The sequence below is a fragment of the Phodopus roborovskii genome, unplaced genomic scaffold (genome assembly GCF_943737965.1).
Source record: "Phodopus roborovskii unplaced genomic scaffold, PHOROB, whole genome shotgun sequence".
Taxonomy (NCBI): domain Eukaryota; kingdom Metazoa; phylum Chordata; class Mammalia; order Rodentia; family Cricetidae; genus Phodopus; species Phodopus roborovskii.
The window spans coordinates 42,414,567-42,430,220 of NW_026126418.1; the positions used below are offsets into that span (position 1 = coordinate 42,414,567).

General features: G+C 44.5%; 2 protein-coding genes across 2 annotated transcripts in view; both read right to left on the bottom strand.

Moving 5' to 3' along the window:
• Positions 1-237: 237 nt before the first annotated feature.
• Tbr1 (T-box brain transcription factor 1) lies at positions 238-8,364 on the bottom strand. Its single transcript, XM_051184582.1, has 6 exons — positions 7,334-8,364; positions 6,601-6,755; positions 5,934-6,055; positions 5,158-5,316; positions 4,023-4,084; positions 238-1,134 (listed from the first exon to the last, which is right to left on the bottom strand). Exons 1-6 carry the CDS (start codon positions 8,023-8,025, stop codon positions 273-275), a joined length of 2,052 nt encoding a protein of 683 aa, XP_051040539.1. The 5' UTR covers positions 8,026-8,364; the 3' UTR covers positions 238-272.
• A 3,700-nt stretch (positions 8,365-12,064) lies between these two features.
• Positions 12,065-15,654, bottom strand: part of Psmd14 (proteasome 26S subunit, non-ATPase 14) — a 74,018-nt gene continuing 70,428 nt past the window's right edge. Inside the window, exons 10-11 of the mRNA XM_051184583.1 lie at positions 15,255-15,317; positions 12,065-12,452 (exon numbers count right to left, since the gene is read on the bottom strand). Coding sequence (XP_051040540.1) covers positions 12,354-12,452; positions 15,255-15,317 — 162 coding nt within the window. The 3' untranslated portion in view covers positions 12,065-12,353. The remainder of the gene's footprint in view (positions 12,453-15,254; positions 15,318-15,654) is intronic.

Below are 15,654 nucleotides of genomic sequence, written 5' to 3' on the forward strand. Positions count from 1 at the left end.
GGATCATAACTTCACAGAAGAAAAGTTGGAAAACCACAAGGTTCACAGCCAGGTTCAAGGTCGGTGCGCTAACTGCGAGATGGCTGTGCAGAAAGGAAGAAAAGGAGTTAAAAAAAAAAAAAATCATAATGGGAGACCTGCACTTATCCCCCGCAGACGGTCATCGAGGGTCAAGTGAAAGAGCGAGTGCGCAAGAGCGGGCCTGGGGAGGAGGACGTGGGGCAGAGCACTGGGGCCGGGGAGGGCGCGGGCGGGCGGGCGGCCCGGGAGGCCTAGCTGTGCGAATAGAAGCCGTAGTAGCCGCCTATGTCCTTGGCGCAGTTCTTCTCGCAGTCCCGCTGGGCCAGCACCTCGCTCTTGAGCGGGGACGAGCTCTCGGACACCGGCGTGTCGGCGGGCGAGATCCTCCTCCGCTTGGCCTGCTCGTAAATGCCCGAGTCGCTCGAGTCGATGGACTTGATGGAGGAGGGCGTCTCGATCCAGCTGGAGTCGGACAGGTCCTTGGGCTTGGCGTCGTCGGCGGCGGCGGCGGGCGCCAGGGGCGAGCGCTCGGCCGCCAGGCCCTCGGCTTCCTCGCCCAGGTACGGGTTGGCTCCGGCCATGCGCGCGGCGGCCGCGGCGCTGTTGGGCCAGCAGGGCAGCACGGAGCCCGACTTGGCGCCGCAGTACTGCGGGGGGCTGCGCGCGCCCCAGCCCGAGGGGTCGGCGTAGTAGCCGAGCGGGCGGCCCGTGCAGCCCGCGGCCTGCAGCGGCAGCGCCTTCACGCCGGCGGCCGCGTACGACAGCAGCGTGGCCGCGTTGCCCGCGAAGTCCGTGGCCGTGTCGTAGGCCGAGGCGGCGAAGTCCAGCCGGTTGTTGGCCGGCGTCACGAACCAGCGCTGCGGCGACGGCGCGCCCGGGTCCTCGGCCTGCTGCGGGGACAGCAGCCCGTTGGTGTGCGGCACGCTGCGGTCCGTCCCCGGGCCGGGGCCCGCGCCGGCGCCCGGGTGGAAGCGGGCCTTGGCGTAGTTGCTCACGAACTGGTCCTGCAGAAAAGAGCCGGCCATGGCGTAGCGGGCCCCGGGCACGATCTGCGAGCGCGGAGAATCGTTGGGCGAGGGGGTCAGGCGGTCCATGTCGCAGCCCGTGTAGATCCTGAGGGGGAGGGAGAAAGAGAGAACCGAGGGGTGGCGCAGAGGTCCCTTTAGGGGTCCTGGAGGGAAAGCCACCTCTAGTTTTGCCCACCCGCACAACAGTCCATCCGTAAGTTGCTCTTGACATACAGGGTGCAGAAGATCACGGACCCGCACCCTCCCTATCCCAAACTGGAGTAATACCAGTTTATCTGCTGGAACCTGAGCCGGACACAAAGCGAAGAGTGGAAGTCTCCCATCTTGCCCTATTCCGGCTTAAGTGTTCGAGGACCAAGAGGAGGCCTCAATCCACTGATCCAGCATTATGCTCACGTTATGACTATTTGCCCGTTGGGCCTTGCCTCTCTGGTGAATTTCTGAGTGAAATTTCTTAGTGGCCCACTCTCTCCACCCTTTTAAGACCTCCTGTGTCCATTGAGTGTTCAGAGGATTCCTTTTCTTTTTCTAGATAGTTTGAAATCTCCAGAGGGGAAAAACGCGTGGAGAATAGGGACAGACTCGTCCAGGTAATAACATCAAAGGCTAACTTTCATGGCCTTCAGAGCCGCAGAGGATTGCTGCTGGAATCCTCTAAGGTACTTTTGTCTGCTGCCTCCCCCATGTACGCCCTTTAACTTCTACCAATGCAAACAAATGACTACTTGGACGCAACTCATTAATCAATAAAATTCTTTAGGAGAAAACAAAACAGAGTGTACTCAAATCTTCTCTACCCAACTTGTGATCCATTACTAAAAGAAAAAGAGGACAAAGACCCTTGGGGAGGGGAGAGTTTACAGTTAACACCTTCATCCAAGCAACCAACCACTAATAACTAAGGCTTCCTTACAGCACTTAGCTGGACACATGGAAATTATTTACAAACGCACAAATAGATTTCTTTAGCTCACAACAATTCTCTTAGGTACAATAACTCCACTTTCCTGATGAGGAAACTGAGAACTTTCGCCATAGTCAAGAGGGGGGAGTTACCTTAGATAAAGACTAACTTTAGGCCCTGGGCCTAGGCGATCCCATTAGAATTGAAGTCTTGTTTCCTCATACTCATAGAAACATACCTCATTTTATTTAGCTCATACGGTCTTTAGTCAACATCCTGTTTTAAAAGGAGTGCCTCAGTATTGTCAAATCTTAATCCCACGGGGAGAAATCTCCCCCGGGGTGTGGCCAAGCAACCTTCCAGGATCCCTTGAACTCTCAAGCCCTTCTACTCCACAAAGCTCTCTAACCAAACCAGGCCATGATTGCTAACCTTAAAGAGGAGAGAGTGTGTTAGATCTACTCAACTCCTTCTCATCCCCCTAAACCCAGTCCTTACTTTTGTGTAGATTAGAGGCAGTGATTTAAGAAAGGGAGGGGCTTATCCAGCAGAAGGCAGCCAGAGGACAAGGGGCAGATGAGAGTTACTATGGCTGCTCAGGTGTATTCTGTTTACAAAGAAATAAAAAATAAAAAGTAAGTCCCCTCCTGAAATTTAATTCAAGCTTCAATTACTTATCTTAAATGGAGGGAGGCAGGGAGGGAACATAATTAGAGAGGTACAAATATCTTCTTTAAAAGGAAATATTCTTTAAAAGGAAAAAAAAAAAAAGGCAGTCTGAAAAGATACAGTTTAAATGCCCATCCAGGTCTCTAAACGCTTGGGATCACTGAATTGATTTGTGCAAAATAGATGCCTCTGAACAGATGTTAACAGAATTAAAAGCTCAAAATCTATACAACTCTCTTCCAACATCCCTAATCTCTTGGGCCACATTCTTTACACTGTATTGGGTCCATCTTTTCTAATATTTTGAGACCTGAAGCGGCAAAGTTTTATTCTAGAGAACATATTCATAATTTAGGGGGACTGCCTTGCACTGCTTTGGGGCAGGGGCACATAAGAAAGTTGCAGCCAGTAGATATCAATGACTTTCCCACTTGTTATTAAAAAATACATGGAGAGGGGAGATGATGTCTGGAGATTAGGGCAAAGAGCTCCCTGTTTCTTCCTCTGATCCTAGTAAAAGATGGCAACACTTTAGCTCTATCCCAAAGCCAGGAAATTAAAGTGCATATTTCCCTTTATCTTTTATAGTCAGGAAAAAAAAAGGCGAATGACACAATCCTACTTTACATTTTGCTATATAACCTCTGAAAACTCTCAGGTGTTATAGTCCCTGTGTGAGAGAGAGTCCCAGAACAAATCTAGAAAGAATTCAGTTTGCACTCAGATGACAGCCTTGCTCAAGATTGGTAAGAGGGGCCTGAAGGAAGAGAACCAACACATTTAAGTAAGCCATAGATGCAAAAAGTAAGAGGAGATATTTAAGATGCAACCATGTCTCAGTGCTGCCCAGAACCTGTAATGACTGTAAGTTAAGTTCTACTCACAAACTGGCCTGGTGAGTGCACATTTTTATTGAGTCCATAGTAAACTTCAAAGGAAATGCTATCACACAAAACTTGGAAATGGGTAAATAAAAGTCGCATATGCCAAGGAGACTGTAAGAACTGCCAGAGCCACACACACTTTCAGGCACAATTGCCCCCATTTCAGACACAGGCAATCTGAGTTGAGCATCTGCAGCCACACATACAGCTTGCGATGAGGGTGGGGGGCAAGACAGCCACCTTAGCCAGTCAGCCAAACCCCCCCCACACAGGGAGGGGGCAATAACTTTGGCTTTTGAAAGAACGCTAAAAAATAAGTGGAGAAAACTTTTAACCAAAATCCACACAAATACCAAGCCACAAGGTCCAGAGAGAGAACCACCATGATAGGAAGGGGAAAATCTCATATAATTTCCTCACACATTTGACTCTCAAACTCCTCAAATGCAACAATCCACGCTTAAGCTAGTGGCCAGTTCAACAGCTACCTGAGAAAGAACATGTAAAATTACTTACGTGTCATAATTATCTCGAAATCCTTTTGCAAAGGGGTTGTGGTCTATTTTTAGTTGTGTAATCTGGAAAAAAAGAGAAGAAAGGGTGATTGTGGTCTCCTCTGCTGCATGGAAAGGTTGTGTGTTTGAGAATATATCTTCTGCCACTGACAGGGGCTTGGGCCTGTCATTAAACAGCAAGGGTTCTCTAGCAAAACTTTAGGAGAACAGCAGGAGAGGAAAAGCAATAAGTATTAGGAAAGTTTTGAGAACTGGGTTTAAATTAATAATATCTGATAGCATTTCAGTTACCTCTCCTGTGTGCTGTAAGTTAATTCAAATAGTCATTTCAAAAAATACTGATTATATGCAATACGCTAAGACAAAAATCTTTAATATCATTCACTCTTTACTGTTTTCAAGAGTTTAACCAGAAGTTTTTTTTTTTTTTAAATAGGCCAATTCTGCTTCTAAATTTTAAAAAATCCTGTAAACTGCATCTTAAAATTGGCTTGATTTGAAATAATTATTTCATTTCTGATATTTTTACTTACATGACCAAACACGGAACTTCTATAGATCTAGAGTCACATCAGCTTCTAAAATCAGTTTTTGCAAACATGCAAATACTGAGAAAGTTCGAATGCTAGCAAACTCCCTGTAATATGATTTTATTGGTGTTTTCACATTGCAGATCTACGCATGTGTATATACTATCCTGTTTGAACTCTCAGAATAATAATATCTGTTCATTTTAGCCACCAGTTCTGAGATTTTAGAATATTTTATTTTAGATTTCATAGCTTGCTAATAAAATGCACGGGGTAGATCTGCCTGTTTCCCGAAAGAGATTTTTTTTTTTTTTTTTTTGAAAGGTAGATAGGTAGATAATGCACGTTTTAACGTGTTCTAGTTTGAGGGCCAAACTAAATCTCGAAAAGGATCTGTTCTAGAAATCATGGCCACCACACAGCTGGGGAGGAGGGCGCTTGGCGGGGCTAGAAGCCTCCCCACCGGCTAGGCATTTGGGGGAAGGGCCTGGCAGGCCCCTAGCCTGATCCTAAAACCAGCTGCTACCAAGGCTAGTCTGTGAAGAATAGTGAAAGACCAGGGGATAAGGGGTGCCACTTGCCCGCGCCCAGCCCCAGTCTCCTTACATCGGTGTTCTGATAGGCAGTGACAGCGATGAACTGAGTCTCCGGGAAAGTGAACGTCTGGACGCGGCCAGGCTGGCTGGTGTCCTCTGTGCCATCCTCGTTTACTTCTACCACGTGCAGACGGGGCTGGTACTTGTGTAGGGACTGTAAAACCACCATCTGTCCAGCGAAGAGAAAGGAGAGCGCCTTTTAATGCGCGCCTGTTCGCCCCAGCCCCAGGGCTAGCTCTGGGCTGGGTTGGGCCAACTGGAACCCGCTGCCCCGTACTGGCTAAGGGACTCGCCTCCCAGTGACTGGATGGCCAGGACTCACTGGCCCGGATATCTGGGAGCCAGGATCCTCTGGGCACTGGGGAAAACGAAGCCGGAATGCCCATCATCAGTCCCTTTTCCCTAGTCCTCCTTAGAAGAGGAACAAAGATTTTTTCACAATCTACAAATCTCAAATCTCATGCGTTTATATTTCCAAATGAATCAGTATTTGTGTTTGGAAAGGTGAATTCAGAATGAGGTCGGATGGAAAGGAAAGAAAGCAACTTAATGGATTAAATGTAATTTTGGGAGGTAGAAATTATTTTCGAAGTCCTCACTGATGGAAAGAAATCCTACTCAGCTTTTCTTGCTGCTGTAAACTAAAGGGCTGTGTGTGTGTGTGTGTGTGTGTGTGTGTGTGTGTGTGTGTGTGTGTGTGTGTGTGTGTGTGTAAGAGAGAGAGAGAGAGAGAGAGGGAGAGAGAGAGAGAGAGAGAGAGAGAGAGGGAGGGAGAGAGAGACTGACCTGCCCATTGTTGTTTGATGCTCCCTTGTTGTTGGTTAGTTTTAATTTTCCAAAGGATATTTCTTGCCGCATCCAGTGAGCCCCAGTGTTGGGGGAATCCGGATGCATATAGACACGGTTTCCTTGATAAAGAAATAGCTTGTTTACATATGCTCTGGGCACTGTCCAGTCCCAACTCCTTAGCACATGAAACACACACACACACACACACACACACACACACACACACAGTTTCTTTGGGGGGAGTATACTTCTTTTAACTGGGGATTGTTAAAATAGGTTTACTGTCCAGCCCCAACTCTGTATCACATCTCTCCTCTCTCTCTCCTCTCTCTCTCTCTCTCTCTCTCTCTCTCTCTCTCCTCCCTCTCTCTCTCTCTCTCTCTCTCTCTCTCTCTCTCTCTCTCTCTCACCTTCACAGCGGGAACCATTAGCTGGGCTATATTTTTTAAAGTGGCGATTTCTTCCCATTAAGTGGGAATGATTAAAATAGCTTTTGCATAATCCTTCCCTTTCTTGCCGCTCAGTATGTCCCCCTGTCCCTCTCTTCTTTAGGAAGCCATTGGCCGATCGTTTTAAAAGTCGCTCGAGCCAGTCCACAAAGGCTTTAATTAATCATTCTCACCTAAATAAGTGTCAAGAAAACGTGTTAATTGGAAGGACTTGCCTTGCACATTGGTGTCCGCTTTACCACAAGGAACCCATTTGCCTCCTTGAAACCTCCAGTGATTGGGATCCGCCAAAATCACATCCACAAAAATATTGTAATGAGCGGTGGGATCGAGACCAGAAATATTAAAACTCAAAAAGGGAAACATGCGCCTGTTTAAATTAAGAAGGAAGAGAAAACAAGGGGGGGGGAGAAAATAAATGTTAGAAATTAAATGCTAGAAGCGGGGCGCCAGTTAACCAAGCAAAACTTGTCCTCACAGCGTTCCTGAACGAATATTCGCTGATCTGGAAAAGGGGTAGTGGGAGCGGGGAAGACGTAAGGCCAAAGTGGGGAAGACAGCAGCGAATGCTCTGTAGTAGGGGGCCAGCAGGTATCAGTGCGATGGTGAAGAGCGGGGTTGGCGACCTGCTTCACCTGTCGGCACAGGCCAGCCTTGATGAGTTGCTCTAACAACGCTTGGCAGCGGCCGCGGCTCTTCGTCTTGCTGCAGTCACAGACTGGCTCTCCGACCGCACTGGTACAGCAGGCTCCCTGCCACCAACATCACCACGATGGCTATTATCCCGTCCACTTTCCCCTTTTCCAAAACCAGCCAACTCCAGGGCGCAACCGAGCGCCTTTTCACTCCGCTCCCCGACCCCACATCGTCGCTGCCCAGCGGTCACAACTTGAGTGTGCTCGCCCAGGGTCACGCCTGGAACGGCGGCAGCCAAGAAAGTAGCATTACCTTCCCTGCTTAGTGATGATCATCTCCGTTTGATGCCGATGAAATTTCAGCCAAAGTGGCCGGTTGCACAGGTATACCTGCGCCTTGCCCGGCACCAATCCGGGCTGGGTAGAAGAAAACTGGTAGAACGGAGCTCCTTGGTAGGAGTGGCCGTACTGCTGCGGGTAGGGGTAGCCGGCCGTGGGGTAGCCCTGCGGCGAGGAGTTGGACAGCAGGCTGTTGTAAGCTCCGTTGGTGATAACCGGGTGGTGGGCCATGTAGCGACTGGGGCTTCCGATGGAGAAGGCGGGATGCGCCGGTCCGTGCTGGCTGGGGTACGGGAACATGGCACTGGGAGCAGTGGCCGCAGACTGTGGCTGACTGGACTGAGAGAGGAGGTAACGATCTGCAGCTGAGCCATCGAAACTGTGACGAAGCTCAGAGACCCCGTCCAAGACAGGAGAGAGTTTACTTCTCTGGACGTCCCCTGGTGAGTCCTTGGAGTCAGGAAAATTGTCTGTATCTGACTGATTCGTCATCCCCCTGGTAATTTTTTTCAAAGGTGAACTTCTCTCCAGGTTGTCAGTGGTCGAGATAATGGGATGATCGTGCAAGACAAGCTCAGATCCGCCCGAATGTGGGTAGCTGCTGCTCACATTGAGAAATTTCTTGGAGAGCATGATAGAAGGAGAGAGACAGTGCTCCAGCTGCATAGCTCTAGAACCTGAACACTCGCCCTCCCGTCCCTGGTTTTTAAAGTCCTGTTTATCATAAACTAGGAATCCACAGACCCCTCACTAGACAGAAAGCACTTCAACCAGCAAATGCTTCTCAAAGGTTTGATTTACTTTTTTTTTCTCCCTGGGAGAAGAGATTGGCCAATTGACACTATGCAGCAATCAGAAAAGGCTCACTTTTGATCTTGCTGCTTATGCAGTCGATGAAACGGCTCCTGCCATTGGTTAGCTGCTGACAGTAATTTAATTAGATAGACATTAATTAGGATAATCACCTGGCTCCTGGTCGCGACGATCATGGCAAATTGAAGGGGATGATTTTGTTGTTGGCTTGGGGGGTGGGGAAAGTGTGTTGGTTTACGTGAGCTTTGTTATGTCACCTTTAAGCTTTGTGACCACTGCTTTAGGAAGATTCAGAGATGTGCAATTTACTAAACATTTTCTAACCCCCCCTTTTCTCTCTTTAGAGAGGAGGGGCGGAGGAGGGAATTCGATGATGCTAGGAGACTTTTCGGATCTGAATGAGCCAAATATTCAGTTGAATGTAACGATTTCAAGTGCAAAGTATACAAAGCGCGAGCCGGTGGCCTCTTCTCGCCCTGTAAAACTTCCAGAGTCTGTCTTTTCCAGTTAATGCACAGAAGCACACACACACCTGAGCCTGCTTTGTGAGTAGGCAGTGTGTGTCCTTGAGCCCCCTCCCCCACCTTTAAACTACACGACTAAATAAATAAACAAACCGCCGCCGAAAGCTTCAGCGTTATGCTGGAGAGAGGAGAAGCGGAGGCGAAGAAGCTCACCCATCAACCCACCTCGGGAAGGTTCGGTTTCCGGCTGGGGTACAGAAACAGTCACAATCTATGATCTCCTTTTTAAGTTTTGAAATAATCATAAGCCGTCGCGCTGAAGTGCTTTAATGTATTTGCAGTCATGTTTACTGGGTCGTTACTAAATATTTTATCAGCCAACTTGGTTACAGATCATCTGAAGAGCAGCTAGCTGGGGGCGGGCGCCATGTATCCTTCGAGTCCCACCGCACTTCCTCCTTTTGGAGGCACTGGCTTGGTGACAGGTTCATAAGCCTCGCCAGGAAAGAGGGCTGAATCCCCAGTGAAAATGGGTTCGCTAGAAGCGTTGATCTGGGGAGACAGAGTGGAAGTGGTGTCAACGCAGTGATCTTACTGAACCCGTGTGTGTGTGTGTGTGTGTGTGTGTGTGTGTGTGTGTGTGTGTGTGTGTGCGCGCGCGCGCGCGTGTGTGTGTGTGTGTGTGTAATGTTTACATAATCCAGAGGGAAAGAATCCATGCCAGTAGTTTAGAAAGGATTAGGGAAAAGAACCGGATTAAAGAGATTTGGGCACAAATAACAAGAGGCCTCAAGCAACTCCGAGATGTAGGGGAAAAAGATCTCCCTGTACCTGCTCCACCGGAGGCCAGCCGCCAGCCTCAAGCACAGAGCACCTGAGATCTACAAAGCCAGAGCTGCTGCGGGTGGCCAGGCATAGCCAACCTGCTCTGTAGCTTTCTTCCCCGAAGAGGAAACGTGCAGGAATGCGAAGCCAACCCCGGGTTTAGCTCAACTCAGGCCAGCAAGGTGGTCAAGACGCGGCGGGCTTCGGGAGACTAAGAGAGCGCCAGGCGACCGTGTCAGGCTCGGACCCTAGAGGCTCACACTCCACGCGTACAGCACCAAGTGGGGCCTCTGCCTTCACTCTGCCTGAGTAACCCCGGCCAAAGCAGCAGAGTTCAATGCTGCAAATGAGGGGTGGGACACGAGTATGGTCAGTGAAGGGTTAACAGATTCGTGTGGTGGTTTGGTGTGCAGCTTGGCCAGTGCTGAGCCTTTGCTATACCACTTTCCTGAGGCTGGTTGGCACTGTGGCTGAAAGAAGGTACCAGCTTCAGCCTCCGAAGGATGCAGGAGCAAGGTCCAGCACTGGTGGCTATAGGCCGGACAAGTTGATGATCAGATGTCTCAGAATCCAATAGAAGCAATTGTCTGAGAGAAAAAATAACGCCAGACCCATTTTCCCTTTGAAAGCAAACCTCAGCTCCTGGGTAGGAAGCTTCATAAATAAGGATTTTAGCTATCCAGGCACAGGAGCACCGGGTTGGTGGTGGGCTTTCTTCCCTTAATCTATGTAGCTGCTTTTGCCCCATTTGAGCCATTTGTGCCTTCTCCTCTTTGCATCATTTGCTTGTTACCAAGCGCCTCTCCTCTCCCTCCTGATTCTCACCTCGTGTTGCCCTGGGAGCATGACTTGGAGCCTTGAGTACATATGAAAGGGTGTGTGTATGTGTGTGTGGGGGGGGATGTCACCTAAGCTTTTGGAAGCTTTATGCCATCCTGGGCACCTCTTAAAAATGCTCTTCACAGTGTGAAGAGGATAGGAAAGGGTTATGCATTCCCTAGTTTTTAAGAAATTGAATTTGGAGGCGAACAGACACTGTGACCCACTTTCAGTTAATCAGCCCCAAATTAAGTGGTTCCTCACATATCACAAAGTCTAGGGTGGGACTTGAACTGCATATAAGAGTTACCTTAACTCTGGTCGAGACAAATCAGTTTCAGTAGTGTGGAGTTATACCTAATAACAAGATGGGTTGTCAAGGTTTAGCTCCTCACTACCTGTGTGTGTGTGTTGGGGTGGGGGGCATGTGGGACATGTTAGGGGGTATCTAGTTTCTGCTTAACAGTTGGTTCAAAACCTAACTGTGCCTAGGGTATCAGGTTGCTGATAAAATGGTTATTATACATTACTAAACAAAGGTATTCCATGAGTGCCTATTAGAATGACCTGATTTTGATCAACTTAAAAAAAAAAAAAAAAAAGGACAAATGAGTTTTGGAAAGAGGGATTGTGCAAAGGTTCTGAAACTGATAGTTTCCAACATGAAGCAGGCAAAAGAAGTGGTATGTGGCTATTCAAAACCAATAAAGTCCATAAGGTCAAGTAAGAGCAAGACAGGGCTATGTAGGCCTTCCTAGTCACAGCAGTTAACTAGGTTTTTTTCAGAAAACTAAGTAAAAATTAAGAAAATGCAACCTGAAAGCTATTACTGTATCTAAAGGAACTATAGGACAAGCAAGCAGTATCCAGAACACATAATTCAAAGAGAGAGGGGGGGAGGAGAGAGAGAGAGGAGAAAAGGCATTGAAACACACTGGACATTTAAGACAAGTCTACCTTCATTTTCTGATAATTTCATCAGATGGAAAGTACATAGAATTGTTGGATTAGGACAGTATTCGGGGTAAACATGGCATTCATGATACCCCCCCCCAGTATGTGAAGTCTAAAGTTAACCAGTATAATCCTCCTTTCATCAAGTCTTAGAAATACTGTCACCGTATTTTCACAAGGGACAACCTAGAATAAACCTTTGTCTCCATACTATTAGAGTCTACTTAGGGTATTCACTAAATTATTTTTCAGTAAATATTTATTAACAAGGAGGGTATTGACTGTTTTCTTTAGGTAAAAAGCTATGAGAACTGCCAATAATCAATACTATTATTTCAAATACTGAGTACTTTGAAGTTAATTCAGGAAAGAAAACAAAATTATTGTTTATAGACTTAAGATATTCAATTTACACTAGGATTTTTTTTTAACTTTACACACTATGTCACATGAAAATCTAGTGATGTTTCCAGGAGTCAACTTCTAGACAGTTTCAAAATTGTTCATAGAATATACTATTCGAATTGTGAGTTTAAAATTGCCCGCCTTTTAAGTGTTCTTTTCTAAAATCCTGAAAGTGTAATATGTTAAGATATGAATATATAATGTTGGCTTGAGAGAAATGCTTTTAAAAAAAAAACTCAGTATTTTATCTAGGTTACTCACTAATGGCAATCATTAATTTATGAAATTTTGTCATCACAGTCATGTTTCATGTGTTATAAGATTTCATAACGCAAAGAGAAACATAGCTTTGTGTGAGATTTCCAAAGCACTGTCAAATGTCATTCTGTCACTTCCACCCAGTGCCAAAAAGACCTCGGGAGACATGGATTGTAAATGTATTTTATTTTGTAAGCAACAATCAAAATATATTTGTGCTACTGATTTTTTCAAATAGTAAATGGGATTTTAACAAAATTTGTCCACTTTGATGTATTCTTGAACAACTTTGGAATCTGGGAAACTCGGACTAAATAAACAGAAGCAACTGAGATGGAGGTGGCCCAGGTGACTTCAGTGCCACCACGCCACCTGCAGAGGCCCCCCTGACTGTGAGCAACAGGGCCAATGAAGGAAAGCAGACTGAGAGTGTCACTGACAGCTCTCTGCATTGTTTTATTTAAATACAACAGTATCCAACATTGCTGCCAAACACTGGACAATATTTGAAGTCATAAGCACATCCACATGTTCTTCCAAATGACGTTTGGGATCCTAAAAGAAAAAAAAAAAAAAAGTGAAAGAAGAAAAAGATAGCTGTATTACCAGTAAACTGCTTTTTTTCAAGAGCAGATTAAATTAGTAACAAAGCCTAAATTTACATATATTTTATCGTCTAGTTTTTCCTAACATTGTTACATTCTTGATGTTTCTAAATTTGTTTAAAAAAAAAAAAAACAAAACAAAAATTACCCTAGGAAAGGCTGATTTGTGCAATCAATGCTAGTTGTAGATATGTACAGCAGATTTTCACAAAGGGTAACAGGTAAAACTCACAATCACCCAATTTAAAAAGGTGCACTTATGCATGTGTACATGCCCAAGCAGTTCACATATTTTAATGTCTGATGATGATTTAAGGAGTGGGTAAGCATGCAATGGGAATTGTTTTATCTTTATAAAAATATGAATTCCGCAAAATCTTAATATTTCAAGAAAGTGATTCAAAAATATTCTTGGATCAAAAGCCACTGTAACTGAAAATTTAAACATAATTTGGAATAATTCTAAAATGTTAAGAATGCTTCATCCCGATATTCTGGAACCTGTGTCACTGTAACTTATAGAGACATGACTCTTAAACCTGATCAGATCCATTTTTAAAAAATGTCAAGTTAAAGATGAACCCTAAAATTGCACTACAAAAAAATAAAATAAAATAAATGGTTACTCATGTTTACGGACAAATAAATTATTTCTGCTTAATTTGAAAGTTTAAAAGAAAGTAAATACTACATGCAATAAGAAATAATTTTAAAGGATTATTTTCTTAAATGTGTTTTAAAATACCTAAGATTGATTCATTACTTTACAAAAGTCTCCTTCCCTGGCTTGTGTAAGTCTTAGCTCTGATTTTCTTATCCATAATTTCAACTTACAACTGACAGAACACATGATACAAGTAATCTAAATGACTGGACTACAGTACTATTTAGGGATTAAACCTGAACACATTCCAGGTGAAGGCACTAAGAAAGACCACATGAGAAACACAGGCCAGTGAACTAGTTACCACATTTAAAACATGGGCATTTTGCTCAGGCCTGTGATCCCAGCATCTGGGGAAGCAGAGGCAGGAGGATCTCTTCGACTTTGATGCCAGCCTGATCTACATAGTGAGTTCCAGGACAGCAAGGGCTACACAGTGAAACCCTGCCTTAAAACAACAAAACAGCTCTTCCTCTCTCTCTCCTGCTTTCTGTTGGCCACCAGGTACTCCCCCCTTCTTCTCTTCCCTTCTCTCCTCTTCTGTTCCCGGTGCCTCTATGTCTCTTCCCTTCTTCCTCACTCCCCTTTCTGAATAAACTCCTCATTTAAGTTCAAAAATAAAACAAAACAAAAACAAAATGATTCAAATGACTCCCTCCTTTCCTATTTTGAGATAGGATTCTCTACATAGCTCTGGCTGTCCTGGAACTCTCCACAGACTAGGCTGGCCTCAAACTTTCAGTGATAGAGCCCCTGCCCACGCCTCCTGAGCACTAGGATTAAAGGTGTTCACCACCACCACCTGGTGAGCCTGATGATTTCTAAACCTCATCAATTATATATGTATATGTATGTATGTATACACACACACACACACACACACACACATATATATATATATTCCAGTTTCAATTTTAATTTAGTCCTTTCATTTTCCTGTGCGCCATAAAAGAAAATATGTGTCTTAAGAAACCACAGCCTCAGAAAGTAATTTATTTAGTGAGTTCTAGAGAGCATAATGCTCCAAACTGGTAATCTAACATATCAGATGATAATAAGCAGCAGAAAATGAAAACAAGGCTGATATCACACAGACTGGAAAATACGATGAACTTTGTTTTATTTTGGTTTGAGGGCACTCATTTTTAAACTGTAATAATTATACACATATCTGAGTTCTTCCTTTATAATTTATGATAAAGTCAGACCTCTGACCCTACTACTCTGATGGATTAATTGGTTTTACAGTAAATCAGTAACTCATTTATCAATTATCCACGTTACTTGTGGCAGCTGGGTGATTCTTAGAGATTTCCTATCCAAGAATGGTCCTGGCCCAAACCTACATAGCTTGTGAGATGTGATGGGATCAGAGCATATGGTAGGATGGCTGAAAGCAAAGACAGCTTAGTGTCTTGCATCTGAAATATCACGATTCTGCCAACATCAGCAATATGATAACCATGTTCCATGAAACGGGAAAAATGTAATCAACATTCTTTAGAAAAACAGTCTAATTAATCTGTAGATTCTTTTAATTGCTGGGTGTGTTCCCCCATCCTCTGATAACTAGGATTAAATATATATTTCATATTAGAAGAGCAAAAGAATCACTATTTAAACCCTTACAGAGTAGTCAATAAAATTCTAAGCTTTCTCAGGGCATTATCGGCTATATAGTAACAAAATGTATCTTTAAATAATGGTTATATATGAAGTAAATCTGCAGGAATACTACCTACCTATTGCTAACTATATCATTAAGAAGATGGTTATTAGTTAAATAATCTATCATCATTTTCATTTTACTTCATCTACAGTAAAATAATCTCAGGACTCAAGTGTCCTTTGTTTTCAGGATATTATTTTCACTAAGGATAGTATATCATAAATATTTATGATTTCTTCTCTACAGAAACCAAAGCGAATTTTATATCTAATAAATATAGTAGCCTTTAAAATTTACTGTGTTTAAACGACAGAAGATGTAGTATAAACAGACAAGGAAAAAATTATACTCCCTAAAACAGATTTAACACTACAAGAGCATGTTAGCATGCAACTGTATAACCTATTACAGCTCCTCACCTGCTTGCCAACATTCTTTATTGCCAGCTGTTCAGGTGTCATCTTATCTTCTTCTTCTACAGCCTGTGAATGAACACAAAGGACAGAGTTTCAAATTCCATATTTACTTTTCCCACTGAAGAATAACCACCAAAGCAAAGGTGATCAAATTTTCATGCAGAGCATCTTTCATTCAAACAAGCTGTTGAAAACAGCAATTTTGTTAATCCAGAACAATCTTCAGGGTAATGAAAATTATTACCACTATCATTTAGAAACACTTATGAAATATATAAATACCAGAAAATATCACACTGGATCACTAAATGGCATTGAAGAAATGGGGACATGAAAGTCTGGGGTAGCCTCTGTGTTACTAAACCCCCATCCCCTTAAAGTCCCCATTTCTCCTTCATTTCTT